The sequence below is a fragment of the Apis laboriosa genome, unplaced genomic scaffold (assembly GCF_014066325.1).
Source record: "Apis laboriosa isolate Shangri-la unplaced genomic scaffold, ASM1406632v1 scaffold112_cov148, whole genome shotgun sequence".
Classification (NCBI taxonomy): domain Eukaryota; kingdom Metazoa; phylum Arthropoda; class Insecta; order Hymenoptera; family Apidae; genus Apis; species Apis laboriosa.
The window spans coordinates 2329044-2344248 of record NW_025220865.1 but is presented as its reverse complement, the minus strand read 5'-3'; the positions used below and the strand labels follow the sequence as shown (position 1 = coordinate 2344248).

The following is a 15205-nucleotide window of genomic DNA, read 5'->3' as shown; positions in this document are numbered from 1 at the left end:
TAATTTCTTAAATCCTTGTTTTTTTTCGAATGTGCTTTAATATATGTATATATGAGAAAAATTTTCAATTAGATATTTCTTAAAGTACTATATAATGAACAAAATCTCTTTCAGAGATTTAAGAATTTATTTAAAAAGAAAAGAAAAAAATGAAGGGAATAAAACTAAGAATCATAAATTCTTAGAAAATAAATATGTTTAATGTAAGAAAGTTTATATATACAAGATGAATGTGTGCAAGGTGAGCGATGTTACTCTAACTATAAAACGAGAACAATTTTCCCATCACGCATACATTACAATGACACGAAGATATATGTATACTTTTTCGCACAGACACGCACGATAGAAAAATATTCTGAATATAATACAATATTCTGAATACATATAAAATATTCTGAATACATATAAAAAAGAAAATGAACAAAGGAAGTTGCATTGCAAGTAGAAATAAATCAGGGTGACCATTTTTCTCTTATCTTAATGAGAAAAAATTCTTTTTTTATGTATACATATATTACATATACACACATGACCTATTATTGTTAAAAGATATTGTAAAATAATGTCAAAGCAACATTTACAGAAATTATTACAGAATTATACAATTCTTTTTACTTTTCTTTGTGCATATTTGGTCACCTTACTATCAAGTACAAATATCCTTCTATAGCTGCAATGGTGCATTGGACGTGTTGTGTTTTTTATGCCTCGGTGGAGCGACAGGTGGACTTTCAGGTGTCAATCTCCTCGCCATAAGCCATTTTTTGGCTCGGCCAGAGTGATAGTAATATGCATAAAGCAATGCCATAGCCGCCAGTACAACCAACAGGCACGTACCAGCGATAATAACACTGAATAACCAATATGATCCACTCGGTTCTGGCACCAATGTTGGCTCTGTTGGCGATTTTTCTCCTGGAACCGATTTCGGAATTGGTGGCTCTGCAGGTGAAAGGGGTTCCACGTCATCCCCGATGGTAATATCAGCGCAAGCACGAAATTCTTCTTGAGGACCGCAACCTACAGCTCCTATATTGTTAAAGAAGTACAATTTATAATTTTGTGTTATGAAATTTATTGATTAATTTTTAAAAATAAGGTAAATTATTTTATTTGTAATTATAAGCATTTTTTCCTTCTTTTTTTTTTATTTTTATTTCTTTGCAAACTGAATTTGATAAATCTCATTTTTTATAATTTACTTTATATAATAATTTTATAATAATATATATGTAGTAATTGATTTACATATTAATCTTTAAAAATTATTTATTAATATATTATAAATATATCAATAAATGAAAATAATTTTTCAGTTATTTTTTTTTTTTTTTTTTAGTTTATATTGCATTATATTGCACTTCGAGAAAAAAAATTCATAAATTATACTGGAAGCACTGTACATGTAAAATAATATTTAAAACATGTAAAAATAGAAGTATTATGATGAATAATTTTGAAATAAATGTTTGTATATGAGATCTGAAAATAATAAAGAGATTGCTTAAGGATAAACTTCATCGAATACTAATGAATATGAAGCAACTATTCAATGCCACTATTAATTATGTAATATTTATTACATAAAAAATTAAAAACTTTACATTTATGCTTCCATTGAAGCATACTAATAATATTTTAATTATGTAATAAGAATTATTTTTCTACAAAATTTAATTCATTTTATCTATATTAATTCTTATGTCAACTATTTTTTTCAGTAATAAAATTTTTGGACGATGCATACACAAATCGATAAGAAACATACAAAATAAAAATACAAATGAAATTAAAAATTCTGATAAAATGAAGAAAAAGATATTAAGCAATGAAATTACAAAAAAGAGTCATTAAAAATTAGTAAGAATTAATTTTAAATTTTAATATTAATTTTGAAATCCATCTTCAAAAAAAAATCAAAAAATCAAAATCTTAGGTACTAATCACTTCACTATTAAAAAAAGAAACATAAAACCAAACATTTAATCAGAAAAAAAACGACCTAAAAATTCCATATCAAAAATCGAAGAGAGAAGCAAACTGAATTACCGCTGTACTTTACCCCCGATGCAATCAGCGGCTTTAATCGACTTCACCCTTTCGAACAAACGCTTCATTCTATCAACTTTTTCCAATATCCCTGAAATTCAATCTCTATGCACCCAGCTTCAACAACATCTCCGCAACAACAACCACCTTGATGCCTACGATGTGAAAATCCATTTTTGCTTTTGTTGCAAAATGGTGTCTCTCCATTCGGTTGGAACAAAATACGGGCCAACATTCGTCTCGGAATTAAATGGAACAGAAATTTTCATTCGCCATTGAGAAAAATCTCCAACTTCTTTTTATCCAAAGAATCGGAGGAAAGTGATATCTGCCTCGAATGAGAAAACGATCCTCAAATTTCATGTGCACAATGTCACCGAGAAAAGAGAGAGCACTGAGAAAAGGGGAGGGAAAGCAAAACGATGAAAACGGCTCATAATACCTGTTCCGTTTCCACAGTCGCCCCAATTATTTCCAGCCACGTATCTCCATTGAAAAACGCATTGGGCGCAAGTCAGATCGTCCGGCAATTTGTAGAAAGCCTCGAAGATCTTGTTTCCTGGGCCGGGATAATATCTGATCGATCCATTCTTCGACTGAAGTAGATGTTGGTCCAAGCAATTCTGGTCGACTTCCTTGTCCTTGTAGGTCATCGCACATGTACGGAACTCGAAGTAACCGTGGTGATTCGCTGTGAGTTCCACACGGACCGGTATCACCGAACCTGTTCGATACTTTCTCACTATCACACCATTTCCGTATTTGCCACCTGTCTCGTGCAGACGAGGCTGTAAATGAAATTGAAATTTGTATTTACTTTTGTATAATTTTTTTTTTTTAAATGAAGTTGATACTTGTAATTTTTGATCAGTATATATTCTGGAATTTAAATTGCTGTTAATTCTTTTTTATTTCCATATTATTTTAATAATCATAGATTTTGTAATTTATTTGAATTTTATAAATGATATAAGAATTTATATGAACATGTAATATTTAAAAATATGTCAAAATTGTTTTATAAATAGGATATAAGAGCATAAGGTATACTTTGATATCTAATGTCTTTTGAAAAATTGCATTTCAACACCTGTGAGGATTTTTTCTAATTAATTTAATTGTAAGATTATAAAAAAATATGTAATTTTATTCTTAGCTTCAAGTAAAAATTACATTCTATTTCATACAATTAATGTGAAAACAGAATTAATTACATTTATAGAATCTTTCAATAGAATAAATAAAACGTGGACAGTATTTCTCTATATAGAATAAAAGTTCACAAGAAGATTGAAGTTTCCTACTTTACTTTCAGATCTTGAAGTTTGAATTTCAAATTGAAGATTATAAATCGCAGAAGAAATTTTATATGTGAAATATAAATAGTGCACATAACACGTTATCAAATCTAACTTTGAAAAGTTATGATATCTGTTTATTTGTTAGAAAAATGATCGTAAAATTCGTTTCAATAATTAAATAGAAATAGAAAATTGAAGAAGTAAATCGTGAAAATTGATACAATTAATTGGTACAATCGAAGGGAAATAGCTTTTTATCGAATGATAAATTGGTTGAAAATTCGAATGAGCTTCGAAGGATCAAGAAAAAAAATAGAATTATCTTTTATTTTAACTGTGCCACATAATTGTTTTATTTTATATTGAATTCTTTTATTTTCTTATAATATAATATTATGAAAAAGAAATTTTTAATCTTTAGTTTGATTTTTATATTTCGATTGTTTAATCGTCAAATTTGTCAAATTTTTTAACTGAAAATCGAAGAATTGTAGAATACAAAATAAAAAAGTTACATTTATAAAATCTAAAAAATTTTACTGTGATATAATTTCATAAATTATCAAAAACAATTCAAACTATTGAATATTTAATATTAATTAAAATAGCATTAAACAAATACTTTGAAAACATTTCATCTTCTATTCATCTTCGGTAATTTTTACCGAATCTTATTTCTTATTTTTTCTTTTATTCTTCTATTTGATGATTTAAATTCTGTATTTTGCAAGATATATTTTTAAGAGAGGTGTTGAAATACGTAGTATTGTTGTAGCAGGGTTATGTTCGTTCAACAGACTGGAAAATTGCAAATAGTAATTTATTCTGTGTTACAAGAACATTGCTAGGAGATAATTACACAAACTTCACAATGAAATGCATTTTGTTTGACGTAGTTTTTTCTTTTTATTTAATTTTCCTTTCTTTTTTATCTTTTTATTTATTATTTGAAATAGTGTTTATGTATATTTTTGTTTAATAGTGTAAAATTTGTTTAATATATAATCACGAGATTGATGATGCACGATTACATTTGTAAAAAAAGAGAGAGAAAACTCACTCAGAAAAATTCTTTAAACCTTTCAACTTTTCTTCTGCCACTCTCTGCCTTCTTTTTTTTTTTGTTTGTAAAAGAAAGAAGCATGTCCAGTTACGTGACTACATATAACCTATCCCATATATATTTAGCTAAAATTCTTTATTATGAAGTTTAAGCAAAATAAAAAATAGATATCATTAAATATTGCGACAAAATATTAAATAAATTTATTTTGCTCAAATATAATTTTATCTGTTCGTAAAACAGGATTTATATAAAACATATAAGGATAATTTAAACTAAAATAAAATTCAAAACTAAATTCTTTCAATTTTAAAAAAAAAGAGAAGAAAAATTTAAATTACTTAAATTCTTATCTTCTAATAAATCATATCTTCTTTCATTTTTTATCGTTACTACATCGAAACAAAATTTAATATGGCAAATAAGTTTGAATGATACATGAAATTGATAGACGGCGTGCAATATCGATTATAACAGATCGATCTCTTAGTAGCCATTTTTTCGAATAGTTTCTAACGTCGCTCGCGTCGTTAAACATCATTTTATAGTTATTATTAATTGAATGATTTGTTCTCTCAATTTCTCACAATAATTCCTTATAAGTATATTTGAAATGCTTTAAATTTAATACAGTTACATCCAAGATTGTGTACGAGTTAAGAATTTCTGAAAGAATCCCGTTAAACGAATTCTAATTCGGAAATTTCAATATTAAATGGACAAAATGATAACTGCTATTTAAAAAATAAGACGTTTAATCGAAATTTGTTTTTATATAAAAGTATACAATGATTTCAAAATTTGTATTCACGAATCTATAAAGGAAAATAACTGACAGATACAAATTTTTATGAAACTTTAAAATTATTTATTGGTTTAACCTACAAATCTTGTTGCATTTGGTTCGTATAATTTTTATTTATTTTTATCTGTTTGAATTATACATGATAATGAAATAGAATTCAAATATAGATATTGTGCTAATATTTCTTGAAAAATTAAATATTATTCAACAAAAAATATTTGTGCAATATGTAATTTATTATAAAATCTTAATAGAAAGAAATATCCTTTCCTTCTTTTCCACTAATGCAATCATCGTGTATTCACAATAAACTAAGCAATTTTATAAAAAATTCATATCTTACCGTTGATGCATCCCAAGCATCGCCGCATATGCCACACTTTCCCTTATTTCGTTGCCATTGCCTAGTAAATCCTCCGCAATAGCATTCGTGATCATTGTAATCGTGAGGAGTATCGAAACCATATCTCCACATTGAAGCTCTTGATGGTGGTTCTATCAATCTTCCATGGGCTGAAATTTGCCTCACGAGTATTACACTTGCAAAAAATATCAAACTAAGAATCTGGAGACGCATATTTACTATGATGAAATTTGGCTTCTGAAATTTAATATCATTTCATTATTACTTATCACTTTTATTAAATTAGGAATTTTTCTTTTTAGATCAATTCATATGTAGATTGAAAAAAATCAATAAAATGCACATCGTATATAAAAATTAAAAATAAATAAAATCGAATAATTTGATTCCAATAAAATTTATATCAATGCAAATCTAAAAAATACAATTTAATTAAATAAAATTTATAATCTTTTATTAAAAATTCAATGAATAAAATTATTATATTTTATGTATATATATATATATATATACATATTAATATAATTAATAATAATATATAATAATATATAATAATATAATCAAGAATTTCATTAAATTAATCAAATTTTTTGCTTTAATCATTATCATTAGAATTAAATAATATTGTTAAAAAATTATTCATTATATTTTAACATTAATTTTGTATATATATTCTGATTATGTTGCATAATTTACATGTTACATTTATATATATATATATATATATAAATAGAATATATATAAAAATTTTTTCATAATTAAACATGTTTTGAAACCATTTAATTCAATATAAATATAAAAAAAATCAAGATGTGCTTAAATTCATTAATCATTTATTACAAAACTTAAGAGAACTTGAAACTTGTGATAAAAGACAAATCCTTTTTTAATAAGTCATAACTTAAATTGCAAATCTTTGTCAAGTGTTTAAGAAATCATCTCTTTTCAGGTTAATTAGTTATTAACTTCAAAGAAAAAAGAAACGAGGAAACCTCATAGAATTTAAAACTTGCATAATTAACATTTATAAGTGGATGCAGTAAAAAGTAATTTTTCATTTATGCATATAAGTAAGTCTTAAAAAAACTTGGAAGTACTATTGAAAAAAAAGTTAAAGAGCATTCGCACATATACAGCAGGTAATTAGAAACTTTTCAACGGCCTGAATTTTTATTAGAAGAAATAATTACGAATTTAACAAATTAACTTTGAAAATAAAAATAATTGAAATTTCATTCAAAAATCTAATTCGAAAAATTCACATTCAATATGTGCATAATAACTGTAATAAAATTTATAAGAAAAAGTTTCTTTAAATTGTGCTGTTTTTTAATTTAATCTATCTATATAATTTTATAATCTAATAACTTTGTAACTTTATAGAAAAATTAAAAAAAAATAATGATTGACAATGAAATATCAATTGAGGATGTTATTTGCTTTTGACATAATGAAAACGTGTCAAAGTTTGGCAAAACGGGTTTAAAGTGAAAATCGTAAACCTCATTTTAAAATAGGAGATAGGAGACGAACGTGCCGATTTCGATGCAAAAATTCGTAACAAATCGTTTATGTCAAAGTCAATCAATTAGAAAGCAACCAAAGATTGATTGATCTCGCTTTATAACGAACAACACATAAGATTCATGTGAAAAGGATGAGGAAACCTGGATAAGATCAATGGCCGAGTACATTCCAAAATCATTACGAATTTCTATCCCAAAAATTATACAGATATTTTACACGTATACATTTTTGTTTCTTTTTTTTAATAATGCTTATAAACAAATTTTTAATAATTAAAAATTCATAAATTTTTATTAATATAAGTCTTTTTATGCTGCTTATTTAAATTATTCAAATGAAATGTAATTTCATTATTTACTGAATATGAAATATTTATGAAGATAAAAAGTAAATAAATATTTATGAAAGTGTAAAACAAAATATGTACAGAGAAAGAGAGAGAACAAATTAAATAATAAATAATAAATATAAATAAAAGATAATAAACATAATAATAGAATGAATTTTTATTCAAATTATAAAACTTTAATTTGCATAATTATCAGAAGTAAAATAAAACTTTAATTTTGAAATAAACTAAATATTTATCCTAATAAGTTTATATATATAATTATATATATTTACTTAAATTTAAAATAAAATAAAAAAAATAACTTATTTTATTTTTCTGTTATTGTTTTCATTTATTTTGCTGCAAAAAAAAATTATGAGAGTATTCAAATTTGAAAATTATTAATTATTAAAACTCGATTATTCATTATTATTCATTATTCAAAAAATTGGATCAAAAATTAAGGTTTAAATAAGATTCTATTAAAAAGAAAAAAATAATTGGATTCTGGAATTAAAATTCAAATAAAATTTATCTTATTCTACCAAGTTTCATTCGCTATTCATTCCAAATGCATAATAATAAAGGTAAAAACGCAGGTTTTCTCAATGCCATTTCTTCAAAAGGAACACGGATATTTAAACACGAGTAACAAATGAAATTCCATTTTATAAAACAATCCTTTTAAAAATAATATTCAAATAACGTTTCATTTCATAGTCAGTCAAAGTATTAGATAAACAATTATAATTCTATGATTTCACTTTCAGCTATATCTCATCTTGTTACAATTTACATGTATAGTTGTTACATTCGGCCATATTGTATAATATTCTCGTTATATGTTTCATTAACGAGAAAACAATACATCAAAGTAATATTATAATGATAACGTAGATAAAGAACTAGGGAACAGGACAACAATTGTATAAAAATGTAATTTTAACAAAGCTTTGAAACTGATCTGGACGAGGACATTCCAACTTAGTAGAGAACACCATAGTTACAATCACAAAGGAGAAATTGGCAAACCGGTTGCTACAAAACTATTATTATAAATGCGTTATCAGAAATAATATGGACATTGTGCATAAATATTGTATCACGATTGAAACTAATTCGCTAAAGAATCACGAATATTATATTATTAAAGAAAAAATGATGCAGAAAAATAGTTTTTTTGATAATAAAAAAGATTAATTTTATCTAGTTAATTAAATACATATAATTAAATGCAATTGAGTTTTTTCTCATTAGATAGATAAAATAATTACAAATAGAAAACTTATATATCTATAACTATAACTATAACTAACTGGATCAATTAATAAATTAAAATTAAAATTCAATAAAAATACTATTATTCAAAAAAGCTGTAAAAAAATTCAAATTTGATTGAAGCATCATTGTTTCAAAAAAATTGGATCTAAGAAGATAAAAATAGATCGACAAATATATAATTTACAAATTTTCTTTCGAAAAAAATACTTCATCCCTATTTCGACAACTCAAAAACACAATGGCGGTCTCATTAACGTGTCAAATATACGGAAAGTAGGTAACCCTCTCAGAAAGAGAGAGAGGATGCAACCGGTCTCCAGCGCATCGGATGAGAGAGCACGAATTCTCAGCCTTCATAGACACGAAGGAAAAAGCTGTCGGCTCACTTCCAGAGGAAGCGGATCTGGAATACATTAAATCTAATGAAAAGCTTCCGAACAACTACGATATCTCTCCTCTCGCTTCGAGAAAATTCGAAATCGTGGCCACGGAACCAGGTTGAACGGACGCGACCTGCGAACGAACGAAGGAATCGCACGACGAAAATTCACTTCGTGTCGAGTGAAAATGGAAATTTAGTAGTTCAAACTAGGTTCCAAGGAAAACAAGTAAGCCAAAGTCTCTATATAGCTGAGGTGAGAGAGAGAGAGAGGAGGGATAAGGATCGATAATGTAAAGCAGCTCGGTGGTCTAACCACCTCCGTCGGAAATTCGGAATTTCGTATCAGGATTAATTAAAAAAAGGAAAATAATAAAAAAAAGTCGAATATCGCTCGCCAGCGAAGCGAAATCTGCTTTAAAAAACTGTAATCCATGGAATATGGAAGATATTTGCTGGTAATTGGAGGATATAGTTGAAAGAAGAGGAAGGCAAGTATAAATTTGTTAATGAATGAAGAGATAGTATTTAATAATTAATAGCAGTTTTTCGATATACTATTATAATTATAATTATATTGAATTTAATTAGATATAATTATTTAAAGAATTTAATGATGTTTAGTGATCAAATTGATAGAAGTTTTATGTTATAGGTAGTGATTTATTATTCTAACAATTATATTATAATTATTATTATATTGGAAATAATTAGTATTTAACTTCGCGAATAAAGTAGATGTAATTGTTGCATATAATTGTTTTATTAGATTGATGAATATGAAATTTTGTTTCTTCAGAGTTCGAATGAGCTACAATATTGAGCTTATAATATTATTAATTATCTATTATTATAAAAAAAAAATATGCAATGGAAACAACATTTGTTAGAAAGAAGAAAAAATTTGTTTTTCATAAATAACGACAATATTAAATGGTTCTAATAGATCGATAAAGCAATTCGATCTTGATTCAGGTTTACAATAGTGATAATGTTTAATAAGATTGGAGTAATACGTTAACTGGTATATAGGTCAACAACGAGCTAAGGCAAGAGTTAAAATTGCTTCCTTTCTTTTTTCTTTATTTTTATCCATTGTATTTCGTGTTGTGAGAATGAAAAGAAAGAAGTACAAAATTTATTAAGATTTATGATTTCAGGTTATTTAATGATTTTATACAAAGACAGATATTTTTCATGAAATATAATCTCACATGTATAATTCATTTTCGCATAATTTCATGAAATAATTTTATGATATATATAATTTTACGAAAATATAAATTATCTTAATAATTTGGTTTATGTATTTAATGATTTATTTGATAATCCATGCGGAAAGAAAATAAACGCCCTACTTTTGTATCTAAAATCAACAAATGCTCGAATTATCATCAGTAAAGCATTACGATCAAATATAATATCCAAGTAAATATCATAATGTTTAAAATTGAAATGAAAGAACTAAAAAATTAATCAATTATTGACTTGAATAATCTATAAGTTATAAGTTAATTTTCTAATATAATTTTCATAATATTTTCTATGCCTTGCATAAATTTTATTAGCAATTATTTATTATACAACATATTTGTTATACTATTGAAGGAAAATTTAGATATAATATTGATCCATATGGTTCAGTCTTACCCAAACAGTTTCAATATAACAATTATTCCAATATAACAATATAGATTCAATGTATTAGATTCAATGTAACACTTAATATCTCATTTTCATGCACTTTATTCATACACTGTGCTACTAATACATATCCATAGCCTATCTCATTAATTCTCGACACTTCACTAGCTTTTCCTCACTAGAATAATATCATTGAAATATACTCATTTATTATTTTATTAACATTCTATTCTATTCAAACATTATATTATCAAACACTTATTTCATTTTATATTATCATTTAATATTATCAAGATTGATAATATATTTCAAAATACTATTACAATAATATTTCATTCAAGTCAACAAAATTTTTCATATAATAATATAAATAAATATATACAAATCTCCTTTAAAAATAATTCAATCAAAAAAATTTCAAATTTTTTAATCAATCAATTAAAATTCTTAAAAACGATATATCTAAAAAATTAAACAATTCTCAAAATACAATCTCAATCTACCATTTAAACAATTTCCAACATACTTCATTCTCTAATCATATACGATATTTCCAACTATCCTTTCTCCCCGCACAAAACCCTCCGACAATTACATCCAGCACAACCGGAACCCGACACCGAACCGGTATTCAGGGTCAAAAGTCTGCTCAATTCACGTACCGTGTGCGCGAAAGGAACGAAGGCCCAGCTTTCTCTGCGAGGACAGTAGACGGCACTAGCATCGGCGTACCAGGCCCCACGGTACAGGCCCGACTTCGGTCAGCCGACGACTAAACTCGACTTTGCTTTTCAGCGTGCACAGACCCTCGTGGGAGTAGGTTATTAGAACGAACCGGTTGCCCGGTTATTCATACCACAAATCGCTTCGATGCGTCACACTACGAGATTTTCATATGAAATGTTGCCCTCTGCCAATAGCGTCCTCCAATCATTTTTATCTATACAGGAAAAGCAGCTTTTCCGAGATCAACATCTCTTTGATAAAAATTCTGAAATCGCAAAAGTTTTCGAGTAGAAGAAACCGAAGCGAAGTATGTACAATCGATTATAAAAATATCTGATAGTAGTTTTTGATATATTTTCTTGGTAATTTATTTATAATTTTTTATTATGCATTATATGATATTTTTTCTTATTTTGAGTAAAAATGGAATGGAATCTTATTAAATTCGCGAAACTTCAATCCGAAACTTTGTAAAAATTTGAAACTTCAAAATCTCAATATTCTTATTTTTTCTTTTTTAAAAAAATTTCTCGTAAATTTTTATTTATTTTCAGATTATTATTAAATTATATTTATAAATATAATATATGCGTAATAGATAGAATTACATAAAATATATCAAATATTTAATCTTATTTTTGCAACTGTATTAGATATGTGCATAGGTATAGATTACATAGTATGTATCAAGAATTTCGTATAGTGGATTTTTGTGAGAAAATATGAGGGTATTACTTAACACGATGCATACGGTTCACGAAATATATAAAATAGAAATCATACTTTTGCTTTGAAAATGACACAAGTTTAAAAATATTAATTTAAAAAAAAAAGAATTATCTTTGAATATGATCTTTGAATAAAACTATGGATTTCATGCTTTTATGGAGAATTTAAAAATGCAAAATTAAGAAAATACTTTTATATTTATTATTAAGAATATATTTATTATTAAGAATAAATATTATTAAGAATAAAAATTCATCATTAAAAATTAAATTGAATCAAATTGAAAATCATTTCATTTCAAGAAGTTCAACACTTTATATCTCAATAAAAAAGGAAAAATAATAAAAACTGATTACAAATTATTAATATTCTATATTATATATTCTATATGAATTTTAAAATATTTTCTCATAATAAATAATTTAAGAATAATTTATGATTTATTTAAAGTTTGATTTAAAATTTTCTATGAAAAAAATTCTATAATATTGAAAAGTATATAAATTGTCAAATTTTATATAATATAAAATATATAAAATTTATATAATAATAAACAGAAATTTTGATTAAAATAATTAGTTTTCTTTCTTTTAAGAAAAAAGAAACAATAAAATTTGTTAATTGATCGAATATAATTTTTATATTATGATTTTATATTTTAAATGAAATAAAATTAATTAATTTAATACTAATACTAATAATAATGTTGAATAATTATTGAATGTTTTATCAAATATACTTTATTTCTATAAAAAATAGATACGTTATAAAAGTGAAATTCTCGCTATAAATGAGATTAAAGAGAATACTCAATACATCAAGTGAAAGTTTCGGAAATGCGAAATAATAAATTTGAAAAAGAAATGCATGAACAAGTTTTAAGCATAGACTAAATACATTTTCAATGATAAATTAAAATTTATATGAGTTTCTAGTAATTTTATAGTTAAAAAACAAATTGACGATCATTTTTCAGATAGATAAATGAAATCATATGTTCATCATGATGTTAAATAAATTGCGATGAAACATTAAACGGAATTGATTAGTTTGATTTTTAGAAATAAAACACGATGAATTGTATCGATAGAAATTCTTGATGATTTTCAATAAATTACTTCGATAAAAAATTGGTGCAATAATTGAAATATAGATTGGTTTTAGATGAGATTTTAAATTTTAAAGTAAAAGAATGATTTCAATTTGAAATAATTTTTAACTATTAAAAAACAGAATATTTTCGAATGAAACTTGAATAAGAATGATTTGTATCGAATAACTTACTTAAAGAAAGTTGTCAAGAAAATTTATTTTGTCCGCGAAAAGAAAAAATTCAAATTTAACTTATATTCAAATTTAATTAATATTCAAATCATGTCCAATTCAATAGTAACTTAACCTCTAAATTTTACATCTTCCAATACTGTTAAAGCAATAGCTTTTAAAGATTGCGAAAAAAAGTTAATAACCTCGATAACAACTTTTTGAGGAAACATAAGATATGAGTAACCAAGAAACATCAAAGGGATTTAATTGATTTTTTCTTTAAAGGAAATATTGGATCACTGCCCGAAACATATACGATATAATACAGTATTGTTCCATGAGAAATTGACACATTTCCAATAGCTATTTTAAAATTTTAAAAATTGATGAGTAGAGAGTTGAAATACTTTACGCACTATAATAAGCTTAATAAAATATGATTCAAGAAATTTGATTCGTCTTCTAAACAATTTTCATGAAAAAGAAAAACTCTAATATGTAACTTTCACTAAAGTTAACCTATACATATAGACGAACAGGTTATTTTCATTCATTTCTTCTATATGTAGAATAAAAATTGACAATTTAATCAAGTAATGTGAAAAAAAGATTAAAATTATAAAGAATGATTTATAACACAAGACATCGAATTGATCGATCTTTTGTAAAGAAAGAAAAGTTGAATTCTATTAATAAAATACATCAGATAGGAAATTCACTTCTGATTGCTTTTTGATGATAATTATAGACTATGACAAATGCAAAATATTGAAAGGAAGTTTCAGAATAATTTGATTGCTTCCTTTGTAAAATACTTGGAAATTTCATTGAGATTTTCTTCGTAGATGTGTTTCTAATCGTTTCTTAAACTCTTGAAAAGAAATTAATGTCTTGAACAAGCGTTTCTGGAGCGGACAGATTTAAACCGTAAAATAAAGTAGAAATTATTCAACTATTTTAATTAATGTGTTTATTTAAGAAAATGTTTAAAAATTAATTGAACATTTAAATATTCAAAAAACATATGAGAAAGTTGAAAAACAATTTTTTGTTCGATTTAATACCAAACTATATAACAAAAATATTCGAAATTTTATTTCGAATTATTGATACATTAAAAATATTTTTTTTTCAAAAAAATATATAATTAAAAAAAAAATTATTGAAAATCAGAATAAATCAAAAATTAATTTCCTTAGAAAAAATATTCTTAAGAAAATGAATATACAATTCGAAATGATTAAATCCGAAAAAAAATTATAAAAAAAATCACAATTCTAAAGAAACAGACTATAATTGAAATCATTTCAAGCAACGAAGCATAAAGTAAAAATTGTTAGCATAAAGTTAAATTGTCGAATATGATCTGTTACCATTAATGAACTTTTATATTTTTATAGATTCTATTTTCAATTAGTGATTAACATTTCCAAATTTAAAAAAATTTTTTAGAAATTAAAATTCTGTTTACTTTTTACCGAATATAATTTTTCATGAAAAATATTAACTTTAATTAATTTATTTTTTTATTTTATCAATTTATTATAAATTTAATTATCAATGTTTGGAATCAATATTGATTCCAAAATTGTTATCAAAATTACTTTGATAGACATATTCTTAAGTTAATCATCTGTAATTATATTTTTAAGAATATTTGAAAGAGATATATATTTATAAAAGTAAATATACCTGTTGCATACTCTAAACGAATGTATTTTTCAGGCTCAAGTGTTT

At 24.8% G+C, this 15205-nt stretch overlaps 1 protein-coding gene and 1 long non-coding RNA gene across 5 annotated transcripts; one reads left to right on the top strand and one right to left on the bottom strand.

Annotated features, from left to right (window-relative positions):
- Position 1: 1 nt before the first annotated feature.
- Positions 2-11748, bottom strand: LOC122711426. Of its 4 annotated transcripts, XM_043930224.1 has the most exons (5): positions 11274-11748; positions 10754-10925; positions 5565-5822; positions 2495-2840; positions 2-1032 (listed from the first exon to the last, which is right to left on the bottom strand). In XM_043930224.1, the coding sequence occupies exons 3-5, from the start codon at positions 5796-5798 to the stop codon at positions 668-670; spliced, it is 945 nt and encodes a 314-aa protein (XP_043786159.1). In that variant the 5' UTR covers positions 5799-5822; positions 10754-10925; positions 11274-11748; the 3' UTR covers positions 2-667. The 4 variants fall into 4 exon arrangements, with proteins under 4 accessions (XP_043786159.1, XP_043786129.1, XP_043786150.1 ...); XM_043930194.1 differs by lacking the exon at positions 10754-10925 and having other exon boundaries at positions 11251-11748; XM_043930215.1 differs by lacking the exon at positions 10754-10925 and having other exon boundaries at positions 11274-11747.
- Positions 4946-7442, top strand: LOC122711453. The gene is made up of 3 exons (XR_006346101.1): positions 4946-5318; positions 6535-6724; positions 6969-7442. It is a non-coding gene; the product is annotated as an uncharacterized LOC122711453 (long non-coding RNA).
- Positions 11749-15205: the final 3457 nt, after the last annotated feature.

Coding starts and splice junctions, on each gene's coding strand:
- LOC122711426 (XM_043930194.1), bottom strand. Junction 2,841..5,564: donor ATGCTTGGGATGCATCAACG/GTAAGATATGAA, acceptor TTTCATTTACAG/CCTCGTCTGCACGAGACAGG. Junction 1,033..2,494: donor CGACTGTGGAAACGGAACAG/GTATTATGAGCC, acceptor TTAACAATATAG/GAGCTGTAGGTTGCGGTCCT.